At 41.1% G+C, this 26,397-nt stretch overlaps 1 protein-coding gene across 1 annotated transcript in view; it reads right to left on the bottom strand.

Annotated features, from left to right (window-relative positions):
• The window catches only part of REV1 (REV1 DNA directed polymerase), a 79,397-nt gene extending 56,220 nt beyond the window's left edge, over positions 1 to 23,177 (bottom strand). The window contains exons 1-5 of the mRNA XM_039340580.1: positions 22,145 to 23,177; positions 14,892 to 14,958; positions 8,100 to 8,232; positions 6,720 to 6,888; positions 4,844 to 4,993 (exon numbers count right to left, since the gene is read on the bottom strand). Of these exons, the coding sequence (XP_039196514.1) occupies positions 4,844 to 4,993; positions 6,720 to 6,888; positions 8,100 to 8,232; positions 14,892 to 14,948 (509 nt within the window). The 5' untranslated portion in view covers positions 14,949 to 14,958; positions 22,145 to 23,177. The remainder of the gene's footprint in view (positions 1 to 4,843; positions 4,994 to 6,719; positions 6,889 to 8,099; positions 8,233 to 14,891; positions 14,959 to 22,144) is intronic.
• Positions 23,178 to 26,397: the final 3,220 nt, after the last annotated feature.

Genomic DNA, 26,397 nt, shown 5'->3' with positions numbered 1-26,397 from the left:
CCTCCTTTATATGGACAATCTCAAGCTGTATGGAAAAACTCCATCTGAAATAGAATCACTGCTCAACACTGTCTGTATATATAAATGAGATATTGCAATGGAGTCTGGATTGGACAAATATGCCACAATCACTATCAAACAAGGAAAAACAATGAAAACTGAAGAAATCAAGATGCCCCACAAAAATAACATTAAGAATCTGGATGAAAATGCTTATTAAAAATACCTGGGTATCCTTCAAGCTGACAACATCAAGCACACCGAAGTTGAGAAAAGATTAGAGGTGAATACATCAAGAGAGCAAAGAAGATCTTAAAGTCCAAACTCAATGGAGGAAATACCATCAAGGCTATCAACATCTGGGCAATTACAGTCATTAAATAAATAGCTGAAACAGTGGACTGGACTCAAGCAGAACTAAAAGCAATGGATAGGAAGATTAGAAAAATAATGACGAGTGATGCCCTTCATCCATTCAGTGACACTGACAGACTCTACTTACCAAGGCAAATAGGTGGGCATGGAATGTTGCAAGTACATCAGATGATTGAAGAAGAAAAAATGGCTTTGGAAGAACATTTGAAGGTCGGTGAAAAAGATGCACTGAAGTTAGTATACCAGGCAGCCTTAATGACAACTGGAAAGAACAAACTGGCCTACAAGAAACACCAAATGAAGAAAAGAATGGGGGCATGGGAAAACAAAGAGCTACATGGCCAGCACATTAAAAAAATAACAGGAAAAGCATTTAATAACAAGACCTGACAATGGCTAAGAGCAGGAAAGTTGAAGAAACAGACAGAGGGACTAATTCTGGCTTCACAAGACCAAGCCTTAAGGACAAATGCATACAAAGCCAAAATTGAGAAGACAGCAACAGACAGTAAGTGCTGTCTATGCAAGAAGCTGAAGAAACAGTGGATCACCTGGTAAGCTGTTGCAAGAAGATTGCACAGACTGACTACAGATAGTGGCATGACAAAGTAGTAATAATGGTGCATTGGAAGATCTGCAAGAAATATCATTTGCCTGCAAGCAAGAATTGGTGGGAGCATAAAATAAAGAAAGTCATAGAAAATGAATAGGTTAAATTACTCTGGGACTTTAGAAATCAAACCGACAAGCACTTGCCATATAACACTCCAGACTTAACAATTGTCAATAAGAAACACAACAAAGTCTGGACAGTGGATGTGGCAGTGCCTGAAGACAACAAAACAGAAGAGAAAGAACTGGGGAAGATAACAAAATACAAAGACCTACAAATAGAAATACAATGACTTTGGCAAAGGCATGCAAGATAGTACCAATAATAATAGGCGCCTTGGGTGCAGTCTCAAAACAACTAGAGCATCACTTGAACACCATTGCCACTGACAAATTCGCCACCAGTCAATTGCAAAGGGCAGTTTTACTGGGAACAGCTTTCATCCTGCAACGATATCTGTGACATCATTAAACATCCAGATCTGCCTATCCCAGGTCCTTTGTAAAGACTCGACAGGCAGACAAAAATGCCAAACCCCATCTAGCTGACTGTGCAATGATCAATAATAATAATTCATCAAACCCATCAGAATGGCTGTGGCAAACCAAAATGATGATATCTGCATTATGACATTATAATGCATATCCTACCCTTATGAATTTGTATCCTAAGATCTGGTTTCATCGTTATCCACTTGTCCCCTTGAATGCCCAATACCATACAACAATAAGCCATAATAGCTTACAAACTAAAATGTCTTAAATTATGCATTAAGCCCAAATCAAACATACCCTATTATTATTTAGTGAATGTTTCTATTCCATATACATGTATACACATATTCAGAACTCACACACAGTATTTAAGCAAATATACAATCCTATAGAAGAATAACTGTAAAACCACTATAACTACCACAATAAGTATCCAATAATCCTTTCCTGTCCCTGAAAATTATGTGATTTGGTTTTGCTATAGCATGTAACACAAAATGCTGCTACTAAACATATTCAATAAAATGAACTCCTCTCCCCCATATCTTAGTATGATGTGAGAACCTGTGAGCAATAAATATTATCTAGGTCAGTGGTTCTCAACCTGTGGGTCGGGACCCCATTTGGGGTCGAACGACCATTTCACGGGGGTCACCAAACAACGCAGTCCACCATTTTTTTCCACTTTTCCTTAGCTGTGCTACTCCCTTTTATTCTATTGGCTTGGATAGAGTCTAATTCTATTGGCTTTCAAAAGCCAATAGGAATTGTCCAGGCTGTCTCTGCCCTGCTGAGCCCGCCAAAAGTCCCATTCTGCAAACGGTGCTGCACCAGTTGAGTTGTCCTCGACTTACGACCGGTTGAGTAGTCCTCAACTTACGACCGGTTGGGGGTCGCGGCATTAAAAAGGTTGAGAACCACTGATCTAGGTGTTACTAGATTTCAGCTCTTAAAATCTGAACCACAAAAAACATACAAATGTAGAAATCTAACTATAAAAAAAGACCTAGAGATCCATCAAGAATGCCTTTTATTGTTTTCTTTTTAATTTATTATGTATTCTTATTTTTTAACCTTACTTAACTTTTTAATTTTTGTCAGACATGCCACCTCCACCTCTAAACGCCCTGGAAAGAGAACCTGAACTCTAAGACTAGTATGATCCAACCTGTTTTTGTTACTGACATCTACTTCTGAGAAAACTGAGCAGAAGTATTTGTTTAGATGGTTTCCTATAGCAGCTAGCCGTATAGAAGCAGCAAAGAGATACAGAAATTCAGTCCTGACATCTAATTATTATTAGATTTATTGCCTGCTTTTTAAATAAATTTGTCAACTTAAGGCTGCAGAATATCTCACACTCCTCTTATTTTTCCCGCAAGAGCAACCCTGTATATAGGTTGTGTTGAACATTACTGGCCTAAAGGTTTGTTTTTAACACTGAGTTTTTATTTTGAAGCATATGTTAACTATCTTGGATGTCTTAAATGGAAAAATAATATACTTTAAAACAATTTTTCTCACTAATACTACAACTCATAGTATATAAAATAAAATACACATTTTAAAATTCAAAACTGCAGATAAGGAACAAACCCATGCTAATGTATTTAATTGGTGTTATTATGCTAGAAATGGGTTGCACATAATAAAACACTGGTGCATCTAGTATGAGTGGACCTGGCTTTAATACTCACAGCATAAATTTAATAAATTAAATCAGATCATCACCACCTGTCTATACTTCTACAATATGTTTTACATATGGGTACTCTTACAGTCTTACAAACTGCAATTAGTCCAGAATGTGATAACCTGTATGTTTGCCAACTACTAGCAAAGAGAACATAACCAGTACGGGGCTGATTTTGCAGACCTTATAGTGGTTACAATAGGTTTCCAGATACAGTTTAAGTTACTGATATTGAATTATATAGTAAAGCCATTCATCATCTGACATCTGTACTTACAGGATTGCCTTCTCTAATCAAAATTGGCCCAACTCATATCTTATAAAAAGTTCCTAGTGGTCTCCCAGTTCTACTAGCTTAGGCTAGATAGCACTGTTTTTCTTTGGCAGCACCACTACTTTGGAATGGCCTTCCTTTGGAGATCAGTCTTGTTCCCTCCCTGTTGTCTTTCAGGAAATTCATGAAAACTGAATTATTTCACAGCTTGTATTATCTGTCTGTCTGTTTGTCTTTCTGTCTGTCTACTTATCTACCTACCGATAAATAGATAGAGTGAGCCGTGGTGGTGCGGTGGTTAGAATACAGAATTGCAGGCTAATTCTGTCAACTGCCAGCAGTTTGATCCTCACTGGCTCAAGTTTGACTCATCCTTCCATCCTTCTGAGGTCGGTAAAATGAGGACCCAGATTGTTGGGGGCAACATGCTGACTCTGTAAAATGCTTAGAGCTATAAAGCACTGTGAAGCGGTATATAAGTCTAAGTACTATTGCTATCTATCTTCCTTGCCATTTATGTGTTTTTATAAATGGATGTTTTAATTGTTACAATAATGTATAACTTGGAAGTCTTTTGACTAAGATGGGGAATAGGTTTAATAAATAACAAATAGCTTCTAAATAGCAGAGAAATTAGCAACAGACATCATGACTGGGGCATGGACAATGATTGAACAGCTCTCAATTGTTTTCAGAAATCAAGGCATGAAGTAAAAAGGCAAAGGTAAAGGTTTCTCCTGTCCAGTCATTTCTAACTCTAGGAGGTGATGCTCATTTCTATTTTTTAGCCGAGGGAGCGAGAGTTGTCTGAAGATGTTTTCATTCGCCAGCTGACTATACACCAAGGCACATGGAGCATGCAAGAGCACTGCAATAAATCTATACTAGTGCAAACAACTATGTGTATCAGATTAGGTTTTAATATCACACTGTTATGTATACAGTATACTTATCTAAAAATATCTTTAATATGACTGCATTTGAAAGAAGCTTGATTTTGAAAACCAAAAAAGTAATTATTTTTGTCTTATTTATTAGATTGATATCTGGCTTTTTGATCAGAGATAAAAGCAGCATATACAGCACTCCTTCCATTTTTTCCCCACCAGAAGAACCCTAGAATATGAGTTGAGCTGAAAAAAAATGGCTCACCTATAGCCTCCTGTGAACTTCCACAGCTGAGGGTAGACTTGAATCTAGGTCTCTCTACTACAGCAACACTTTAACCATTACAACTACATGGGTTTCACACTTAATTCCATTCTACTTCAAACTATAATGTAAGGTATACTTTGAGATCTTAAAATAATTTAATATACAGTATCAACATAAACTCATCAACATTTCTCAGTCTTAAATTTAATTTCAATTACAAAATGAAAATAATTACTTACACCCTGTTGAGTCCCACAGAGATATTGCTAGGACCTGGAACTGAATCTTCAGGCTTGCATATAGTATTAAACCAGAGGCCTTTCTGAATACTTGTCTGTTTTGTGTAAAGCTGATAAGGAATATATGAAAGGAGTTGTCCAGCCTTTATGCTGTAACAGAATGTCAGAATTTTAATTGCTCAAAAACTTCATGAAAAAATACTCTTTATATACAGTGGAATATTTCTCTGTTCTGAAAGCCTTATTAACAGGTGTGCGTATGTAAAGGATATACTATAATCTAAATTCAATTATTCTTACTTTCAAGAACATTTTTAGACAGATTTTAAGTGGCTTTAAGTGGCATTACATATTTCTAATTACTCACATCATTCCTTTCAGAAATACCCAAAACGTAAGCACACTTCATCTGAATAGGAGGCATTCTCTTAATCACTTTATTGAAATAGCTTTTGAAAACATGTCAAAATGTTTCATATGTGTGATTATACTTTTGAGAAACAAAAATTTACATTCCTCTGGGTGCACACTGGAGATGCTAATTTAGCAATTCCTTTGGACATATGAGTTAAAAGAAAAAAGGAGGCACAAACGTAACTAAAAAATCTTCAAGGCAACTCTACAAATCAAATTGTTTCTGAGTAAAAGGATGCCTAAATTTGAATGTTTTAATTAAAAAAATAGAAAAGACAAGTAACCTGATTTAAGATTTCTGCCATTTAAATCCTTATGTGATGCCAGCCACATGAGGACAGAAGTTACAAGAGAAGTGCTTACTTCTTCTGTTGTGTTCCTATTCCTTAGTCTTATGGTCTACCACAGGTTGAAGAGTGAAAGTGGAAAGAGAGGTGCTCTACCACAGACTTTCTCTCCAACTGATGAAGGCACTGGATTAGAAGAGACTAAGTATCTAAAAAGGTTTCAATTTTTTTAAAATAAGAAAAATAATAACACATAAGATTTTTCTACCTTGGCCTGTTATGATTTTTCAATTTATTCACTTTTTATGACATCTTGCTAGATCAACATGAAAATCATATAGAGAAGTATAGACTGTTAATTATTTAAAATGTTTTATTTATGTTGTTAATGTTTAGTGAATCAAATACAAGTTATTACACATATTTGTATTTATAATCCCAGAACATTCTCAAGTGTTACACTGTGATAAATGCAGCAAATATTCTGTTATACAGAAAAAGAGAATAATCAGATCGATCTGGGAAAATGAACTGGAATATTATAGTAATATAATTCTTTTTGATGTACTTTTCATTTAGCTTGCATTTACACTAATAAGAAATTTGGCAAAGACTCAAAAACCAATTTATTTGCAATTAAGAAAACGACAGTAGGATCACATTACCCAATTAAAAAAAAAACTTGTAGTGTTTGTGATTAGGTTTCTATGGGAATTGTGCAATCTTATCTGCTACGTTGGGGATAGTCTCAAGTACAGATTATTTTTTCAATAAGTACAGTACAATTCAAATTACTGCAGCAGAATTCGTTATGTTTAATAATTATAAAATAATCTAATAAAGTTTAATGCATATAAGTTAAAGCAAAAATAAGGAAATTATTTTTATACTTAAATACAATATGTATATTATGTAAAGCTTTCTATTTAATTATCTGTACTTTTAATGTTTTAAAATTTCCACTAGATCTGATTAGTGCTATCACAGCGCCACTAATGTTATCATTAATGAGAATAAAATCCATTCAATTATAAAAACAGAAAACATGTAATAGAATTTTTAAAATAAGATCAGTTTTTCAGAATGTCTGTGGTATTTTTAAATGAAATTATGGACCTCATATTCAGAATATTCAAACAGGATTATCAGTCTGCTCACAATTCTCTAATATTTACCTATCTATTATCCAATCTGGTCGAACTATTTTTTCTCCCTTCAGTTCCTTTATTTTGGCATTTGGAAGATTTGTAGCAATAATGTGCGTTGTTTTGGATCTAGAATAGTATACATGATATTGTCCTCCATGCAACATCATTAGCCGCCTCAATTCATCAGCAGAAGGATCTGTGATAAAGATACAAGATAACATAAAAGTATTAAAAGAAATCATGAAATGAAAAACCTAGCATTATGCTTTGGAATTAAGAGTAGTTGTTCAACTAAATAAAATGTTGATGATAAAGTAAAGCACATACAGTATAGCATATACTGTGGTTTATTGATAAATATTTATGTCAAAATGTCCATATAGATGTAGATTTCACAATTCTACACCCCTCAGTAAAATATCAATTTTGGAAAGTTGTCAACTGTTTTTCAATTAGGTTACTTTTAATATTTGTTTTAATATTTCTTTGTTATTCCTTATTCAATAAAATATCTACACTAAAATGCTATAATCTGGAGGATTCCTGTTCAGAGTTCCAATAGACTTGCTAACCCTTTGTTCAGGATACTGGATTTTATTCTGTCTTCCTTGCAATTTTTGTACTTGAAATTCAGACAACGATGTTGACTCATTTCTTTCATCCATTGCTTCAGTAACACTCAGAGTAGCCATGCTCTGAAATATTGTTAGAAATATTTGCTATTAGCATATTTGATGAAGACTTAAAAGAGAATGCTGTATTGTGGAACAATATACAGTATTCTATTTTTTCTTTTTTATATTATGACAGCTTGAAAGCCATTTCTATCCTCTCACAAAGCATTTTGTTTTTGAAAGCTTAAGTAAAGTATTTTTTTACTGGGAGTCCCACAAGTGCTATAGCAACAATGAACTATTACTGTTGGGGCTACATCTAATTTTTCAAAACATATCTTTGGCCATTCCACAGTGTAGTGATAGTGTCCACTCAACTATCAAGACTACAATACATAAATAGCAAAAGAAGTATCTTTTAAGTAGAAACCCATCAGTCCTGCTCTTCATTTCATAATTCAGATAAAAAACAGAAAAGAAATGTATAAATCTGCAGTCTGCATTTTGGAATTATATACACAGTTTTTTTTTAAAAAAACTAAGTTAAAGTGATCTATATCAAAATAAATAGTAGTACAATAAACACTGCATTCTGAAACATTTCATTCAGGGAATTTAGGCAAGCAAAAACTGGCTCTTCTTTTAGCAAAGTTATAGAAGATTCTAGTTAGGAACAGAATAAACTTACAACTTTGCCATTTGCCCACATATTAGTATTTTCGTTAATTTTTTCTTAACCCTAACTATATTCCTAGAGGACATTTTGAACAGTTCATAAAAATAAAAACATCACCTGTGAAGCCATTGACAAAGATGGCAACTCCACTGAAAATGCTGGATGAATTTTCATCTTTCTGATGTTGCAGAGCTGCCTCTGAATGAAACTGATTCTCCAATTTCTGGACTTTAGCAGACATATATCCTCCCTTGAATGGAAATAACATGGATTTTTAGAGGTTGATTATCAACTTGATTGATTCTACAATTATACGAAAAACATTTTAATAAATGTGAACTACTCATAATGCTAATTCATAACTTACGCTTTAGAAAAGGGGCGTTGACTTACCTGAACGCCTTTTCTCAGCACGGAGATGGATAATCCACGCAGTGGGTTGAGACTGTATTCCTGGCCAATCAGATCAGTCAGCCAAAGTTGCCACGCCCCGTCTTGGACCATGATCCTTTAGTCTTGACTCGAGCGCAGCCATTGACTGACAGTAAGATGTTTTGGCTCCACTAAATATACCCTATTATTCTAGTCTATAAGGGTGGGTGTGGATTATCCATCTCCGTGCTGAGAAAAGGCGTTCAGGTAAGTCAACGCCCCTTCTCCAGCACTGGAGATGGATAATCCACGCAGTGGGACATACCAAAGCCTATTGTCCCTTGGGTTGGGGAATAGACTGGTCCCGTGTGCAACTTTGGTCTAGCACCTGCTGGAGAACCCTCCTACCGAAGGAGGCCTCTGCAGAGGAGTACCTGTCGATTTTGTAATGACGAATGAATGGAGAGGGCGAGGCCCAAGTGGCTGCCCTGCATACCTCTTCAATAGAAGCCTGCATGGCCCATGCTGCTGAGGTGGCAGCACTCCTTGTGGAATGGGCTGTGATATGCTTGGGGACTTGCAAGGACTCCGCCTGGTATGCCCCCGTGATGCATGCCCTAATCCACCTACCGATGGTAGAGGACGAGACCTTCCGGCCCCTAGTAGCAGGGTGGAAGGATATGAAAAGCGCTTCCGAGCGTCGGAATTCCGCTGTGCGTGAAATGTAATGTCTTAGTGCCCTGCGTACGTCCAAGGTGTGCCATTGTTGTTCCAGGGGATGAGCTGGGTTTGGACAGAAGTCTGGTAGGACTATTTCCTGTGATCTGTGAAAAAGGGAGTTGACCTTTGGAATGAATGAAGGGTCTATTCTTAGGACTACCTTGTCCCTGTGAAAATGGCACAGGTCCTTCCTCATTGAGAGAGAAGCTAACTCGGATATCCGCCGAGCTGACGTGATGGCTACCAAGAATGCTACCTTATGGGTCAGATAGCGAATGTCACATGTTTTGAGTGGTTCGAAGGGCGCTCTGGTAAGAGCTTGTAGTACTCGTGGTAGTTCCCACGATGGATACCTGTGCACGGTTGGCGGTCTGATGTTTGCAGCCCCCTTGAGGAAGGATCGTATTAAGGGATGCTTGCCCAAGGATTCACCGGGGCTGGCAGAAAGTATAGTTGAGAGGGCGGCGATTTGCCTGCGCAGTGTGTTTGGCGAGAGGTCCCTCTCTAGGCCATCTAGTAAAAATTCTAGGATCTTGGGAATTGTGATCCCTTCGAGTAACAATTCCTGTTTAGAGCACCATGATTGGAAGCTTCTCCACGTGGCCTCGTAGATTCGGTTCGTGGAGGGGCGCCTTGATGCCTGTATGACCCTAATTACACCCTGTGAGCAAGCCCCCTTGGCTAAAATTGACCGTTCAAGAGCCAGACGGCTAGTTGTAGCCATTGTGGCTCTGGGTGGGAGATCTCCCCCTGCTTGAGGGAGATCCTCTCCGGAGGAATCCGCCATGGATTCGTGCGGGAGAGACTCCTCAAGTCTGCGAACCAAGGTCTCCTTGGCCAATAAGGGGCCACAAGGATTACCTCGGCCCTTTCCCGCAGAATCTTGCGTACTACCGCCGGAAGGAGAGGTAAGGGTGGAAACGCGTACAGGAGCCCCCTTGGCCATGGGCTCCGTAACGCGTCCGTCTGCTCTGCTCCCTTGGATGGGAATCGGGAGAAGAAGCGAGTTAGGTGGGCATTGGAAGGAGAGGCAAAAAGGTCCACCTGGGGAAGCCCGAAGCGGTGACAGACCTCCCTGAAGATCCTCGGGTGTAGTTGCCACTCCGAGTGATCTATTGTTGATCTGCTCAACAGATCTGCTTGGATGTTTGCCTCCCCCGATATGTGGTCGGCCTTTATGGAGGCCAGATTTTGTTCCGCCCAGGCCCCCAGTAGGAGGGCCTCGGCCGAGAGCGAGCGAGAGTGTGTGCCCCCCTGACGGTTTATGTGGGCCTTGGCTGTCACGTTGTCCGTCAGGACCAGTACGTGCCTGCCTTTTATGCTGCTGTGAAAATGCCTTAACGCTAGGTGAATAGCCCGCAGCTCGAGCCAGTTTATGTTGTGTCGGAGATCCACCGCTGACCAGCGGCCCTGTGTCCACTTGGTCCCCAAGTGGCCTCCCCAGCCGAATAAGCTCGCATCTGTTGTGACTACTACTCTGTCTGGTTCCCTGAAGGGGGACCCCCTGAGGAGAGCTGGAGATAGCCACCACCTGAGGGAGTGTCGTACTCTCGGAGGTATGCCTACCCTCTTCCGGGATGCACTGATTTGTTGTCTCTGAAACGGGAGCATGAACCATTGCAGTTCTCTTGAGTGCAGCCTTGCCCAAGGAACTATTGCTATGGTCGATATCATCTTCCCTAGCAGCTGGGAGAGGCAGACCAGCGTCACTGACTGACCGCGGCTTACCTGTTTTACGGCTTTCTTTATGCTGCTGAGGCGTTCCTGTGATAGGTACACCTTGCATTCCTTTGTGTCTATGACCGCTCCCAGGTGGAGTATTCTCGTAGTTGGGGTTAGATGGCTCTTTGGAAAGTTCACCGAGAAGCCGTGGTCCTGCAGCATTTTTATCACTAACTTTAGGTCCGCCCGAGACTGCTGGGCGGACGATGACTGGATTAGAATATCGTCCAGGTAGCACTGGACTCTGACTGGTACGTTTCTTAGTTGTGCTGCCAGAACCGCCAGAATCTTGGTGAACACCCTGGGCGCTGATGACAGGCCGAATGGAAGTGCCCTGTATTGAAAATGGTGCCCCCTGTAGGCAAACCGTAGAAAGCGGCGGTGAGCCAGAGAGATAGGGATGTGCAAGTATGCCTCCGTGAGGTCGATCGATGCCAGAAAATCCCCTTTCCTTACGCTTCCAAGGATGGAGCGTAGTGTCTGCATTTTGAATTTGCGGTATTTTATGTAGAAATTTAGCCTTTTCAAATCCAAAACGGCTCTCCAACCCCCCGAGGGTTTTGGGACCACGAAGAGGATAGAATAAAACCCCTGGTCTCTCTGGTTCATAGGCACCGGCTCTACGGCCCGTATGTTTAGAAGGTGCTGAACGGCCTCGTTCATGAGCCTTCTCTTTGTTGGGTTTGTGGGACAGGGGCACGGGCGGAAGCGGTTCGGGGGCTTTGAGAGAAATTCTAGAGATAGACCATGACGTATGGTGTTCCTGACCCATACGTCCGTGGTGGTCTCTTCCCACTGGGGAGCAAACCCTGCTAGTCTGCCCCCTATGGGAAGGTCTGGGCGGGAGTCATCTGGTACGGCGGAAGGGGCGGTTGTTCCCCCGAAAGGGCCGTCTTCCCTGTGTTTGCCTATGTCTTGTGTTCTGTCTGTCCCCCTGTCTTTCCCTATCCTGTCTAGCTTGGAAGGGTTGGGAATTTTGAAAGTAGTTGACCCTGGCTTCCGTACGAAAGGATTGTTTCCTTCCCCAGGAGCCGGGTCTCTTGTCCTGCCTTTTAAGCATGTGTTTAAGGACCTTGCGCTTGTCCTTGTTCTCTGTCAGGTATGGCGTTAGTGCCTCACCAAACAGCTTTGCCCCTTGGTACGGAGCCGAAGCCAATTTCCACTTGGATTTGGTATCCGCCTGCCAGTTCTTTAGCCAGAGGATGCGCCTGCTCGTGTTGTTTGCCGCCATTGCCTTGGCTGAAAACTTGGTCGCTAAAAGTGTTGCGTCCGACGCATATTCCGTGGCCGCTACCATTTTGCTGAGTTCCTGGTGAGTGCGTATATCCTCCATGGGAACCCGGCCCTGTAACTCACGGAGCCAACAAAGTGTGGCTCTGGAGAAAAAGGACGCAGAGGTAGACGCCCTGGTAGCCCAAGCTATTGCCTGGTGCGTTCTCCTGTAGTTGGACTCACTCTTTCGGTCCTCGGCTTTAAGAGCCTCAGCAAAATCTCCTGATATGGCCGTGTCCGATATCAGGGGACCTATGGGTTCGTCCACCACCGGTACCTCCAATGTTCCCTCTAGCTCCCTTGCTACGTTAAATAGCTTCCTCTCCGCATTGCTAGGAAGCGGTAGGGAGGTTGGCGCTGCCCACTGTTTCCTTATTGTGTTTAGGAACATGGTCGGGCATGGTATGCGGTGTTGAGTGGTTACCTTTTCGGCGAACGTCGGCTCAGCCTCCGTGTCAACTGTGACAGGCTCCGCTGGTGTCCCATGCCCCAGATGGGCTGTGGCCTCAGCCTTGCGCAGAATAGTAACAAAAAGAGAAGGGTTAAACAGGCCGCTGAAGGACGGCCCTTGAGGTGAGGTGTCCTCCTCCTCCTCAGACATTTGAATCCCTTGTGACGTACCTGGCTGGTCCAGGTAAGCTTCCTCAGAGACCGACGAGTCTGAGATGGAGGAGAGGTCCTGATGGTCCTCCGTTTCCTCCCGATGCCTCGTTCTAAGTCCTAGAGGCTTGGCTTTTGAAGTTTGAGCCCTGGCCTCAAATGCACGGTCCACTGCCTGTGCTATTAGGGTAGCTAGCAGATCCCCTGTCAATGCAGGAGGAGTGACCATTGCCTGCGACCCTGCAGGTGCTGTGGTTAGCATGGTCCTCGGGGTTTCCTGTAACCTCCGTGGGGAGGGGGATCGGGAGAGCGATGAGAATTCGCCTATCCCACCCTCTGTTTGGGACTGTGATGAGTTCCCTAATGACCAAATGGCCCGTGGGGATGAAGGGAGACCCAGCGGTAGGTCAGGACCTATTCCCCCATTCTGCCTATTTTCAATTCTGGCCCTTTTCTGGGCTCTGTCGAACTCTTTTTCTAGGGCTTGGTGTCTTCTGATTGCCTGTTTGTCAGCCTTCTTTGATGACTTCCTTGCAGCCTTTCTAGGGGCTGCAGAGGATTCCGAATCCTCTGAAGCAGGTGCTCCAGAGGATGAAGGCGGGGCTCCAGTGGAGGGAATGATTGCTTCCTCCATTCTCCACTAACGCTGGGCCGCGATAGGGGGGACCCAGGTAGTAGGAGAGCTCCAACTTTGAGTAAGGACAGGCGCACTACTGGGGGCGTCTGGAACTCAGGAGCAGACTCTGCAAAATTGTCAGAGTTAGTCACTGTGCACGGATAAGAACAGGCACGCTAATGGGAATGCCTGGAACCCGGCTTGACTATGGTGGGTAAGGACAGGCACGCGACTGGGGATGCCTGGAACCCACCACTAAATCCAGAGGCGTACGGGCCACTAATGGGGGACCCGAAGTCTGGAAGGAGCCAAAGGCAACTAAACACAGTTAGTTATGAAAGGTTCTTATTTACTTTAGGTAGAAGACACCAAGTCCTGGAACCAGTAGCTATGTGTCTGATTTGAATGTCTCTGAATGAATAATAGATGCTTTAGTACCCCAGTACTGCTTGCCTATTAATTCACTCCAGCGGCTGAACCTAGCTTTCTTAAGGAACTTTAACTCCCCTGTTTGGACAAAAAATATGGCCGCCGCTGCCAGGAAACTACTGCGCATGTGTTAACAAGGCTGCCTATGCCACGTGCGGTTGTAACAAAGAGCTGCGCGTGCTTCCAGCTGTGCAGACAATGGCGCCTCGTTTAAAAAATCCTGAGCAGCCTGGAGTGAAAAGACTGCTCCTTCGCACGCCAGCTGTTTCCCTTAATCAATCTCCCTCCCAGCATGCGTCCCCTTTGTCCTCCGCTTCCCTTGCTAACTGCTTGCCTTTCTGTCTTTTTTTTTTTGTTTGTTTGTTTGTTTTAAACGCGAGGGGTTGCCCGAGCCTCCCCGTTTGTTTAAGGCGGCTGCCGGCTGCTGGAAGGTGGCTGGGGTTGGTTAGGGAGGGGAGTTAGGGATTTCCCCCTTTTAAGTGGGGGTGGTTTCCCCTGTAGGAATCTGACTTCCTGAGTTTTACAATTTAGCAAGGAAATTTTTGAGTGGTCAATTAAATTGAATTAAATTATCTCTAATTAACTTTTAAACTAAGCAATTTCAGCTACTAGAAAAAATCCCCCCTAATGGAAAGGAACTATACCTGCCCAGGAGCCAAAAGTTGTAGATGTCTCGCATGGCCAGATCAGTCAAGACTAAAGGATCATGGTCCAAGACGGGGCGTGGCAACTTTGGCTGACTGATCTGATTGGCCAGGAATACAGTCTCAACCCACTGCGTGGATTATCCATCTCCAGTGCTGGAGAACATACAGTACTAACAAAACATACTAACAAAATGAAAAAGATCACATATTACTGCTGAGTAATGAGAGATTCCAGCCTCTGACCTATATACATAGTATCAATTTCATTTTTCAAATGGGAAGTGTTACATGTTTAATTTTTATATGCACTGTACATTTTATAAATCTTACGTGTCAACCTTAAGTTACTGCTAAATATCAGAAAGAATGATTTTCAGTCCTATCTGAAGTTGAAGTATTTACCATTACTTCTTTGGCATGGCAATGGTGAATATGTTTTATTAATGAAATAATTAAAGTAGTACAAAATATTTAATTCTCTCTCAAATTATGTTTATTTATTTAGTTAAAAGCTTTACTGCATATACTTACCCATTTCCCCCAGCCATCTTTATCACTGGCTCGTTTTCTCCATCCACCTTGCTTCATAGTGAACCTTCTATTTGTGGAGGGGAAAAGGGGCATTTATTTTGGCATTGCTACTAGGACACTTGATATTACACAGCCAGAAATAATTCATAGAAAATAAATTACAATTAACTATTCTAGAAAGCATTTGAATACATTGTTTCTACAAGATACTAATTTATAGTTTGCAAATTCTTTAAAAACATTTGACTGAATATTTCCTCATTTCATAGTTAATTAAAGGTACACCTTAATGCTATATGCTGGTATAGTTTGATGCTTAATTGTATTAAAATAACACCCAATATTGTAATACTTAGAGCTAAGCCCACAATTGAACAATTAATATCAGGAAAAAAAGGAGGTATACTCAGAAACAGCACAGAATCCTATCCTTTTCAAAGCTTGTATCATATTTGTGTGAGCATTAACTTAAGATAACAATGCTATTATTTCAAATAAATATTGCATGGATAAGAGCCAGAGACAGCAAGCTGGATGCCTTCACCAATATCCTCAAACTTCCATCTGCAGATGGGAGCTTATGAACTACAATCAGCAATTACATAACAAAGTCAATGGTCTATTTCAGTGATGGCGAATCTTTTAGAGACCGAGTGCCCAAAAACTGGCCCCTCCCTGCCACCCCCGCTCTACCCTCGACTCCTGCCTGCTCCACTCCTGCTCCGCCTCTACCCGCAGAGCCACCCACCGCCTCTACGGTCTGCAGATCACCCAGGTGGCCCAGCAGCGCTATGGCAGCCACGCCTTCCACCTACACTCCGCAGCATCAACTACGCACAACAGGGTGCAAGGGTGGAGTCATATCCCTGCTGCCTGGCTGCCATGTCCTTGGCTGCACTGCTCCACATGGGCCATGCTCAGGGACGACTCTCCTCCAGGGGGGCTGCTGGTGAGGAGGAGGCCGTGGGGGAGGCGGGGCTGGGCCGATGGTGCATATGCCCACAGAGAGGGCTCTGAGTGCCGCCTCTGGCATGCATGCCATAGGTTCGCCACCACTGGTCTATTTCAATAAAGGACACATCTTTATTTCAGAATACATATCGATTATATTCTCAAAAGGACTTAAAGATATCCAACTGCACAAGCATATACATGGTATCTACCAGGAAGCTTAACTATACTGTTTCACTTGTGATTGCTATGATAGAACACTCTGAAGACATAAACAAGGCAAAATTCATTATAAATTAAAGTCCATGACTTTCAATACAAAGTTGGAAAATGGATTAATTATCATTGTCTCTGGAGGAATTGAAGAAGAAAATAATTATACCAGTACTGCCAGAACTTGCCTGTTTTATTCCCTTATGAAGTCGTACCGTACAGGTAGCATAAACATAAATTAAGAACATGGAAGAATTTCCCTCTCATTACTGTCATGTTGCTATCCTGAACTTTAAAACATCCAGAACAATTAAAGATACTTATCAAAAATGTTTACAAATGGAAACCATTAATAATTTAACATCCAAAGTATGCATAATTCTATAAACTATTTGTTTAAGGATCTGAAATTAGTACTTTTTCATTCTAGCCTACCTCAGATTTTCTTAATTTCTTGTGGAGAAAAACCTGAGGTATCTAAGATAATTAACCAACAAATATTTTTAACTTGGGTTTATGATTGATTTCCCATATAAACATCAACAATGTTTACCAAAGTTCAGACATTTACTGCAACAGATGGACTCTCTATAGTTAAATTAGTGTCCCTATACATTATGATGTTGATTGCTGACAAGTACTGGAAGAGATACATAATTGCATCCATCTATAATTTTAGTTCCCTTTCAGTCTCACTGATGCTTCTGAACTTTTTTCTTGGGAAAGAGGGGAGGGGTAAGTCAGATCAGGCAACAATTAGACAGGATAGTTTCTAGTTTTTGCCTTCAACTGGCTGGGAGGAAGTTCAGAATGTTTCAGACAGCATTATCTATACAAATCTTAAATTGCCCAAAGTATCTGCTCCCAAATATTCTATTCTTTCTTCCTTAAATCAAAACAAATTAATTTTATTAAAATAAAAAATAACAAAATAAAATTTTAAACTCATTAAATATTTGTTTTTTAAAGTTTCCCATATATTCTTTTATTAGCTTGTATATGCTCAACCACAATGAACTATTAGCACAGGGTACTGCATTCTCTGAAACACTTGCTAACCTAACTCTAACCCTTTTTAACTACACATTAAATCCATGCAAATCCTTCAAAAGCAGTACTTCAGAATGTGGAAGAGTGAATATGAAGTGCTAATTTTTAAATAATTAAAGTGGTATAGTCTTTGCTAGGCTCTGCATAAATATGTATGTAGAGGTAGCCAAGAGCAGCTGTACTATACAAACCTGGAAAATGATGCAGCTGCTTTAATCATTGTAAACATTTCCTATGCATTCTAAAACAGAGGTCGCCAACCTTTTGGGCCCCAGGGACCGATTCCGTGGAGAAAGGATTTTCCATGGACCGAGAGTGCGTGGTTTTGTGTGCTGCCTGCATCCCACGGATTGGGCTTCACTTGTTTGTGCGGACCAATTGCTGGCATGCCGTGGACCGTTACCAGTCCATGGATCAGGGGTTGGGGACCCCTGTTCTAAAGGACTTCTTAAGGCTTTGTACAGCTCTACTGTTTTGCAAAACACACTGAAAGTGAATATACCTTTTAAGGATACAAAGCCTTATACATAAATCAACACATATAGAGTAGCAATAAGCAAAACTCTACAATATTTAATTTTAAAGAACCTGCCTATATCCAGTTTGGTCCAGTGGTTAAGGCACCAGACTACAAACCAGAAGCCTGTGAGTTCTAATCCCACCTTAGGTATGAAAGCTGATTGAGTGATTCTGGGCCAGTCACCCTCTCTCAGCCCAACCCACCTTACAGGTTTGTTGTTGTGGAGAAATTAGAGGAAATTTTAGGTATGTTCACTACTTTGAATTATTTATAAAAATAAATATACTTTGATCAATGTTAAAAATCTGTTTTCTCATTCTGTAATTTGAAATTACAAGAACTATTTTTTTCAATTAAAATAGTGAAAATTATGACATTACGAAATCTATTACAATCAGGTCCAGAAATATTGGGACATCGACACAATTTGAACATCTTTGGCTCTATACACCACCACAATGGAGTTGGAACGAAACAAACACAATGTGCTTTAACTGCAGACTGTCAGCTTTAATTTGAGGGTATGTACATCCAACTCAGGTGAACGGGGTAGGACTTACAGCAGTTTGCATATGTGCCTCCCACTTGTTAAGGGATCAAAGGTAATGGGACAATTGGCTTCTCAGCTGTTCCATGGTCAGGTGTGTGATATTCCCTCATTACCCCAATTACAGTGTGCAGATAAAAGGCCCAGAGTTCATTTCAAGTGTGCTATTTGCATTTGGAATCTGTTGCTGTCAACTGTCAAGATGAGATCCAAAGAGCTGTCACTATCAGTGAAGCAAGCCATCATTAGGCTGAAGAAACAAAACAAACCCATCAGAGAGATAGCAAGAACATTAGGCGTGGTCAAAACAACTGTTTGGAACATTCTCAAAAAGAAGAACGCACTGGTGAGCTCAACAACACCAAAAGACCCGGGAGACCACGGAAAACAACTGTGGGGGATGACCGAAGAATTCTTTCCCTGGTGAAGAAAACACCCTTCACAACAGTTGGCCAGATCAAGAACACTCTCCAAGAGGTAGGTGTATGTGTGTCAAAGTCAACAATCAAGAGAAGACTTCACCAGAGTGAATACAGAGGGTTCACCACAAGATATAAACCATTGGTGAGCCTCAAAAACAGGAAGGCCAGATTAGAGTTTGCCAAACAACATCTAACAAAGCCTTCACAGTTCTGGAACAAGATCCTATGGACAGATGAGACCAAGATCAACTTGTACCAGAGTGATGGGAAGAGAAGAGTATGGAGAAGGAAAGGAACTGCTCATGATCCTAAGCATACCACCTCATCAGTGAAGCATGGTGGTGGTAGTGTCATGGCGTGGGCATATATGGCTGCCAATGGAACTGGTTCTCTTGTATTTATTGATGATGTGACTGCTGACAAAAGGCAGCAGGATGAATTCTGAAGTGTTTCAGGCAATATTATCTGCTCACATTCAGCCAAATGCTGCAGAACTCATTGGACGGCGCTTCACAGGGCAGATGGACAATGACCCAAAGCATACTGCAAAAGCAACCAAAGAGTTTGTGAAGGGACAGAAGTGGAATGTTATGCAATGGCTAAGTCAATCACCTGACCTGAATCTCATTGAGCATGCATTTCATTTGCTGAAGACAAAACTGAAGGGAAAATGCCCCAAGAACAAGCAGGAACTGAAGACAGTTGCAGTAGAGGCCTGGCAGAGCATCACCAGGGATGAAACCCAGCGTCTGGTGATGTCTATGCGTTCCAGACTTCAGGCTATGATTGACTGCAAAGGATTTGCAACAAGTATTAAAGAAGGGAAAGTTTGATTTATGATTATTATTCTGTCCCCTTACATTTGGTCCCTTAACAAGTGGGAGGCACATATGCAAACTGCTGTAAGTCCTACCCCATTCATCTGAGTTGGATGTACATACCCTCAAATTAAAGCTGACAATCTGCAGTTAAAGCACATTGTGTTTGTTTCATTCCAACTCCATGGTGGTGGTGTATAGAGCCAAAGATGTTCGAATTGTGTCGATGTCCCAATATTTCTGGACCTGACTGTATGTCAAAACTTTAAAGCATTACTTAAAAGTTTTCTATGTAGTTTTGTTTCACCAAATTTAAAACAAATATTGCTTTATTAAATGTCTATTTTATATCTCCTTGAAGGATCCTGGCATAGTTTATAAGTTGTACATCATTTCATGTTTATAACATTAGGAAATGAAATAAGTCAAGAGAACGTTCACACAATGAATTTGATATGTGAATAAAGAATAAACTTTAAACTGTTTAGTCTGTTATTTAGGTTGAAAATTTCCTCACAGTGGAAGAATTCACCATTTTTGAACTCAATAATTCAATAATAAAGAACGGATAATATGAACTTAATTTTAGAAATGAAAGGTGTGTTTTTGGTGATACGGAGACTTTAAATGTTTAAAAAATATAATTAGATATGTACACAGGATATGGCCTAAAAGACAGGTCACTTCAGTAACAGTTCCCACTTTATAGAATCTCTTTCCCAATTTTCTCAGAGGTATGCATGGCCCTTGCCCTGTTGATATTTTATAAACAAGCAAAAGCAATTTGTTCTAGTAAACATTTTCCACATAGTTTAATTTAAGGTTGCTTGTCAAGCTTACTTGCATTTTTAAATTATATTAAATTTATTTTCTCTGTTGTATTTTGACACAGACTGCTAGAATTCAAACAGGTTACAAATATGGTAAAACAAATAATGATCATAAATTATCACAAGCATTTACTATCTACAGGTAGTATTTCACAATAAAATCCATTTTCAAATATAGAACTATTAAAAGTTACATGTATCTCAAAACATTAAAAATAAAATTTTCTTCATTTCACTACATCTCATGTCCATCATCTATCTCATATAGATATGATTTTATGCATTTTTAGAACAACTATAAATGTTCATAATGCTTTTATAAAGAAAAAAACTATTGTCCTATCCTTGAACACCTTTAAAGATCTAGCTTTTGACTGGAACACTTCTACATTAGTGTTTTCTCTTAGCTTTTTTAAATCGGGTAACTATGGTTTTCAAATAAATACTCTCCTGTATTATTTCAATACTTTTTCGCAGATTTTTTTCATGATTGCTTTTTTAGAAAAAAGAAAAATGTAACAGTTATGTACATCAATATTCTTTCATTTTGATATCTGAACTTCTAATGTTACTAATTTAAGTGATTCACTTAACAAATGTGGCAAGAAAAGTTGTAAAATGGGTCAAAACTCACTTAACAAATTTCTCACTTAGAAACATATATTCTAGGCTCAATTGTGGTCATAAGTAGAGGACTACCTGTATCTAAAAATCTTCTGCAATTATTTCGAATTGTTTAAAGTTTTCTTTAAGAAATTCTCTTAATGCTGACGTGCCCCCATTGATAAAAGTTCCAAATTGTTCATTAAATTAGTACAGATTACAGAATAAAGAAAAAAAAATATGGATAATATGTAAATTCTCCAAATACTAGTCCTGTTAATTATCATGAGTTTAACAAAATCATTACAAAGCCACAGAATAAAGCGATGTTCTAAGAAATTGGTTTTACCTTTTTGTTCTTAATCTTTGACATACATAATTAATGGAAACAATTTTTCCTTACTGAAAGTATTAAGGGTTTCCTATGTGCCAACTGGATAGTTGTTATATATTACAAATGACATCCTACCTGAAGAATCTGCTAATGCAACCTTTAAAGAATTCACTTTATCTGGCTGACCATTTTTACAAGAATTTTTTAAAGCACTTAAAATCCTGTTACTTAACTTACATCATTTAGTCTAAAGTGCTGTCAATTCCATCCAGTCTTTTTATTCTGAGCGTGGTGCTTATTTTTGCGGCTGTCTTACAAAACCTTCTGTCTAGCCAATACAAATTTCCCTCAGCCTCATTAAAAACCTTACAGCTTCACTTCCTTTCTTGGCGCCCGGCAACCAAACCGAAGTGCCCATCTCCGCTCAGCGCCTATAATTCATAATGAGGATGAATAATAGTAACAAAACGCAGACAGCTGCAGTGATGGAAAGCTACAGACAGCGCCACGGGTCCCACAACGGATGCTTTGCACACATTATCACCCAAAGCTAATGACAGCACCTCTGGTGTGGGGAGGAGACCCCCTCCCCCCCCCCGCACGGTCCGCAGTGGCTTCTGCAGCGGCTGCCTCGAGCAACTGGGTTCGTATCTCACTGCGGGAGCGGTCGTGTTGTGTCTGAAGCGGCCAGGGCACAGTAGAGGCCCATGTGGTTAACGATACAAAGCGCAGCGCAACCTGTCGCCGGCGGCCGCGAGTAACAACTGCTTGACCCGGGCGCAGTTGGTTATGTAAGCCGCTGCCCGGGCAGAAACTGTGGCAGTAGCCGCCACGCCAAACAGGGAGAGCAGCTTCAGACCGGAATTGCCGCGGGCCTCCCCGAGACTAGTCGGAGAGCGACTGGCTGGAGTTCATCCGCTCAACCGCGGAAGGGGAGTTGAAAGGAGTCAACGCCGCTCCCTCACCTCTCGTCACGGATGCAGGCGGGATCGCCGTCTAGCCCTCCCGGGCCTCGCAGGATTTCACATCGCGTCCCCTCCGCGTTCGCCGTTCGCCGCTCGCGCTTCTTCTCCTCGCCTGCTTTCGCCGCTTCTGATTACCCCTTCCCCCGCCTCTTCCTCCGGCCTCCCCTTTCCCTCAGAACGCCGCGTCACGCACGGCGCGCAGAAAGTGTCGCGTAATCAACAGCTCCTGCCCGCCTCTCCCTCCTTTTCCTACGATCGACGATGCTCGCTCGTTCGCGCCAGCAGGTCGTTCTTGCCCTGAGGCGGCGCCCTCTGGTGGCGAGAGGCACTGAGGACTCGCGCGACCGTGAGCAGATACAGAATTCCTCTCCGCCGCGGGCGAGAGCTTCTGAAGAAAAAGCGGTCTCCGAGCATCATGTGACGTCTGGGGAAGGGGGAAATATCCCCCCTCCTTTTTCTTTCGGCTTCTCGCCCTCTTTCCCTGACCTCTTCCCGCCTCTTTCTCTCGCGCTGAGGGCTGTGCGCTCTCCATAGGCTAGAAGGGCCAAGTTTCAGCGCCCCGTAAAGGAGGGGAGTGGAAGCGTCTAGGCTCCAGCGCTGAAGCTCTCCTTCCAAGCTCACAAATAGAAAGGGAAGCGGAGAGGGATAGCCCTACTAGTACACGGAGGGGAGTGCTATATATAGACGAGATGGATCCAGATACGCGCAGCCGTAGCATGTCTCCGCCGAACTGTAGCTCAGAATAGCCTGCTGGCTCATTCATGTCCTGCCTTGGCTTCGGTCGGGACGCTTGCGTGATTTTCTGCAGCAAAACGGAGGCGGCGCTTGCAAGGGTTTCTTGCAATCACGAGCGAGCTTCGCCGGGTTTATTTCCTACGCGCGCCTGGCCTAACTAGCTACTACTACTAATCAAACAAATACACGGATCGGTCTCGTGTGTCTGTATCAGTCCACACAATTAAATGCAAAGAAACTGGATTTTTATGCATGTTTCCCTTTAATCAATCTACGAAGCAACAAACGTTACTATTAATGCGTTTTTAAAGAATATGCACAGTACACAGGAAGATTCCCTGCCACCAATGCATCTCAAGATTGACTCAGCCTTCCATCCTTCTAAAGTCAATAAAATGACCCAGATTGTTGGGGGCAATATGCTGACTTCGTAAAGCACTATTGCTATTGCTGTGTTTGATTTCTATGCTTTCAGTTGATTGATTTGTGTAAAAATAATACAACGAAGTTTCTATTCCTATCAGAAATACAGCAAACAGTGTTTGCTTCCTTTTTCTTTTACAGATAGTTCAATTGATTGCAGGAAATAGTGAAACAAATTTATGATGTTTCACTCATATCTGTTTTGATACAAAATTCATATTCTTTTACAACATTTTTCCCCTTTATTCCCCATGCTAACATTCACTGTCCCTTATCCTATTGAAAGGAGTAGATTATTAATCAGACATTTCTAATGAATCTAAAGGTTGATAGAAGAAGCCACCTGAAAATCGTAAAGTCAGACAAGTAAACTATATACAAATAAGAAAAGCAGAAGTTGCTAGCTAATCTAAACTGCAAGCAGAGGAAATGCAGAAATAACAATAGGAGCTGAGCTTTGTTGATAGAAAAGTAGATGGTGCTAGATGAGATAAGTACAAAGGGCATGAGGAGGGCAGTGATTTTAGGGGGTAGGATATAAAAAGGTGTCAAACAGCTCTTGGAGATGTGGTTGAACTCCTGTCTGTGTTTCAGCTCACCAAGCCTTTGCAAACGCTTCTTTTTGAATAAAACTTTTTTGCTGGAATTCCAAGTGAGTTTGTTTATTTTGGGATCTTGAGCCACATTCCAAACATTATATTGTTCTTTTCTGGTCTTGAAGTTAAGGAAATTACAAGTCCGTGAACAGAGGATATTGAATTTCAAAATGGTTCACCAATCCATAAGAGATTTGGAGACTATAATGAACTATTAATTGTATAATTACCTTTTTCAATGTTTTTTCTGAGTTGCTTCTCCTTCTTGTAATTTAATTTAAAGGTTTTTCAACAAATTCACGTTCTAATGTTCATGTCAAATGCCACTGAGACTTTATATTATTATTTATTTGAGTGCAATATTAAATGTAAGAAAATGCATGAGAAGTAATATGGGAGAGATTCTGCATACTTGGGTGCATATATATATCTTCCTTATAGGACTTGTAAAAAAATCCTTCAGTTCACAATGATCTCTATTGGACACATCCATGCAGATTTCTTGGCAGCAGTACAGAAGAGGTTTGTTATACTGTCATGGATGGTGAAGGAAGACCCCCCCCCTTTCCTCAGGTGGAAGAAGAAATCTGGAGGAAGGAAGAAAATTTAATCACAACAGTTTAAATCTTTCCAAAGTAGAAATAAGCCCTCCCCAGAAAAAGAAGTAAATAAATCACCAGCCCTTTCTAAATTAAAACAAACTCTCTGTCTAGCTCATTTTTAGAACCCACAGCCTCAGACTAACCCAAGTGCAAACAAACAGCTACAAAGTATCAACTTGAACAAACACTGAAGATAAGCTTAACCACAAGAATGCAGGACCTAATTAAGACTGACAGGATTAGAACAGAAACAAACAAAAAAAATACATAAAATTAATGAAACATCAGATTCTTTTCTGACACAGGGATTAACTTTTAACCTTTTTTCTAAACAAGATTGGATAAAGAAACTAGCCCATCAATAGACACTGCTCCATGAATCAGGAATTTATTTATGAGACTTATATACCGCTTTAAGTGCAAGCACTCTCTAAGCGGTGTACACCAGTAAGCAATGTATATATATATTTACATTGCCCCCAACAATCTGGGTCCTCATTTTACCTACCCCGGAAGGATGGAAGGCTGAGTCAACCTTGAGCCGGTGAGATTTGAACCGCTGTCCTGCTGAACACAGTCAGCTAAAGTGAAGACACACATTTAGAGACCACTCTTTCTAGCTAGCCAAAAAACTTTGCTGAATGTCACTCATCTTAGTTTCTTGCCATTAAAAGACTTTTTTCCAGCAGCTCTGCTTCAATTCAATTTATTCTCCAAAGCATTGATCGTTGTGTCCTGGCTGGAAGAATCCCCAAGGGAGGGGCTCTTTCCTCTCCACAATCGTTTGTAAATCCATGGGACTACTTCCAACAGATTTGAATATAATACTCTGCTTCTATTTCACAGATACTCAGATTGGCTATCAGTGTATACTCAAATCATGTATTGTACTATATTCTAAATCTTGTAAGGTATCTAAATCTTGTACTGTAAATAATGTATAGCATATTCCCAGGGATATAATCCAGCCTGTTTCATCTGAACCTCTTGGAGTTTTTCCTCAGGGATGTCATGCTGGGATCTGGTGCTGAGCCTGTTCCCCCTCTCATCTTCCTCATTATTTGTAGAATGCTTATGATGACAGGATAGAGGGTGATGCAGCTTGGAGTAACTATGCTTCATTAGATTGGAAAAGAGTTTTCAGCCCTCTTTCAGTTTTGTGTTGGAGATGGGATGGCAAGACTGGAATAATTTTGGGAGAAGAATGGAATATTCTATGATTAGAATGCAGAATGTAACACACTATTACTCGTCAATCATTCAAATCATAGAATGGAGATTGTGGGAATAATTACATAGATATGCCTATAGACTTGCTCCCACAAAGTCCTTCACATACCAAAGCAGACCGTTCTAGCCACGGAACACATCCATCAGCCATTTGGACAGGCTCTGATAAGAACACGGGGAACAGGATGGATGAATCATCGTCCACCTGCACAGCCTTGCATCTGGAAAGTGTGTTATGTGATACATTGTAACCACCCCTATATACGCCTTTTGATTATGCCGTGTGATGTAAAAACTATAGTAACAATAAAAGAGGGTGTTGGAGTCAGCTCTGGGCTCTCATCCCGAGATACCTGCGTGCGTGTCTCATTCTTCATGGGAGACCACCACAACTGGTGACCCCGACGTGATCCACTAAGGGATACGTCCCTGCCGACCCTTTACTTATCGCCTGGAATAGGCTTGGTGCACCCGACGAAGTTGCTGGCAACTGACTCCTCTTCGTAAGTATGGGAGGTGGAATGTCTCACGCTCAAAAGCATCATGTGGAAGAGTTGAGACTACTTGGCAGGAAAAAATATCTTACTGATCAGGAACAGAAAGTAACCCGTCACCTTTCTAAATCTGAGGCTGTTAAATTGCTTGCTTACGTATGGGCTAATTGCTC

The sequence above is a fragment of the Crotalus tigris genome, unplaced genomic scaffold (genome assembly GCF_016545835.1).
Source record: "Crotalus tigris isolate CLP2741 ecotype Arizona unplaced genomic scaffold, ASM1654583v1 scf7180000017753.6788120, whole genome shotgun sequence".
NCBI classification, from domain to species: Eukaryota; Metazoa; Chordata; class Lepidosauria; order Squamata; family Viperidae; genus Crotalus; species Crotalus tigris.
The sequence above is the reverse complement of the archived record's forward strand: the minus strand, read 5'-3'. Positions and strand labels throughout refer to the sequence as shown.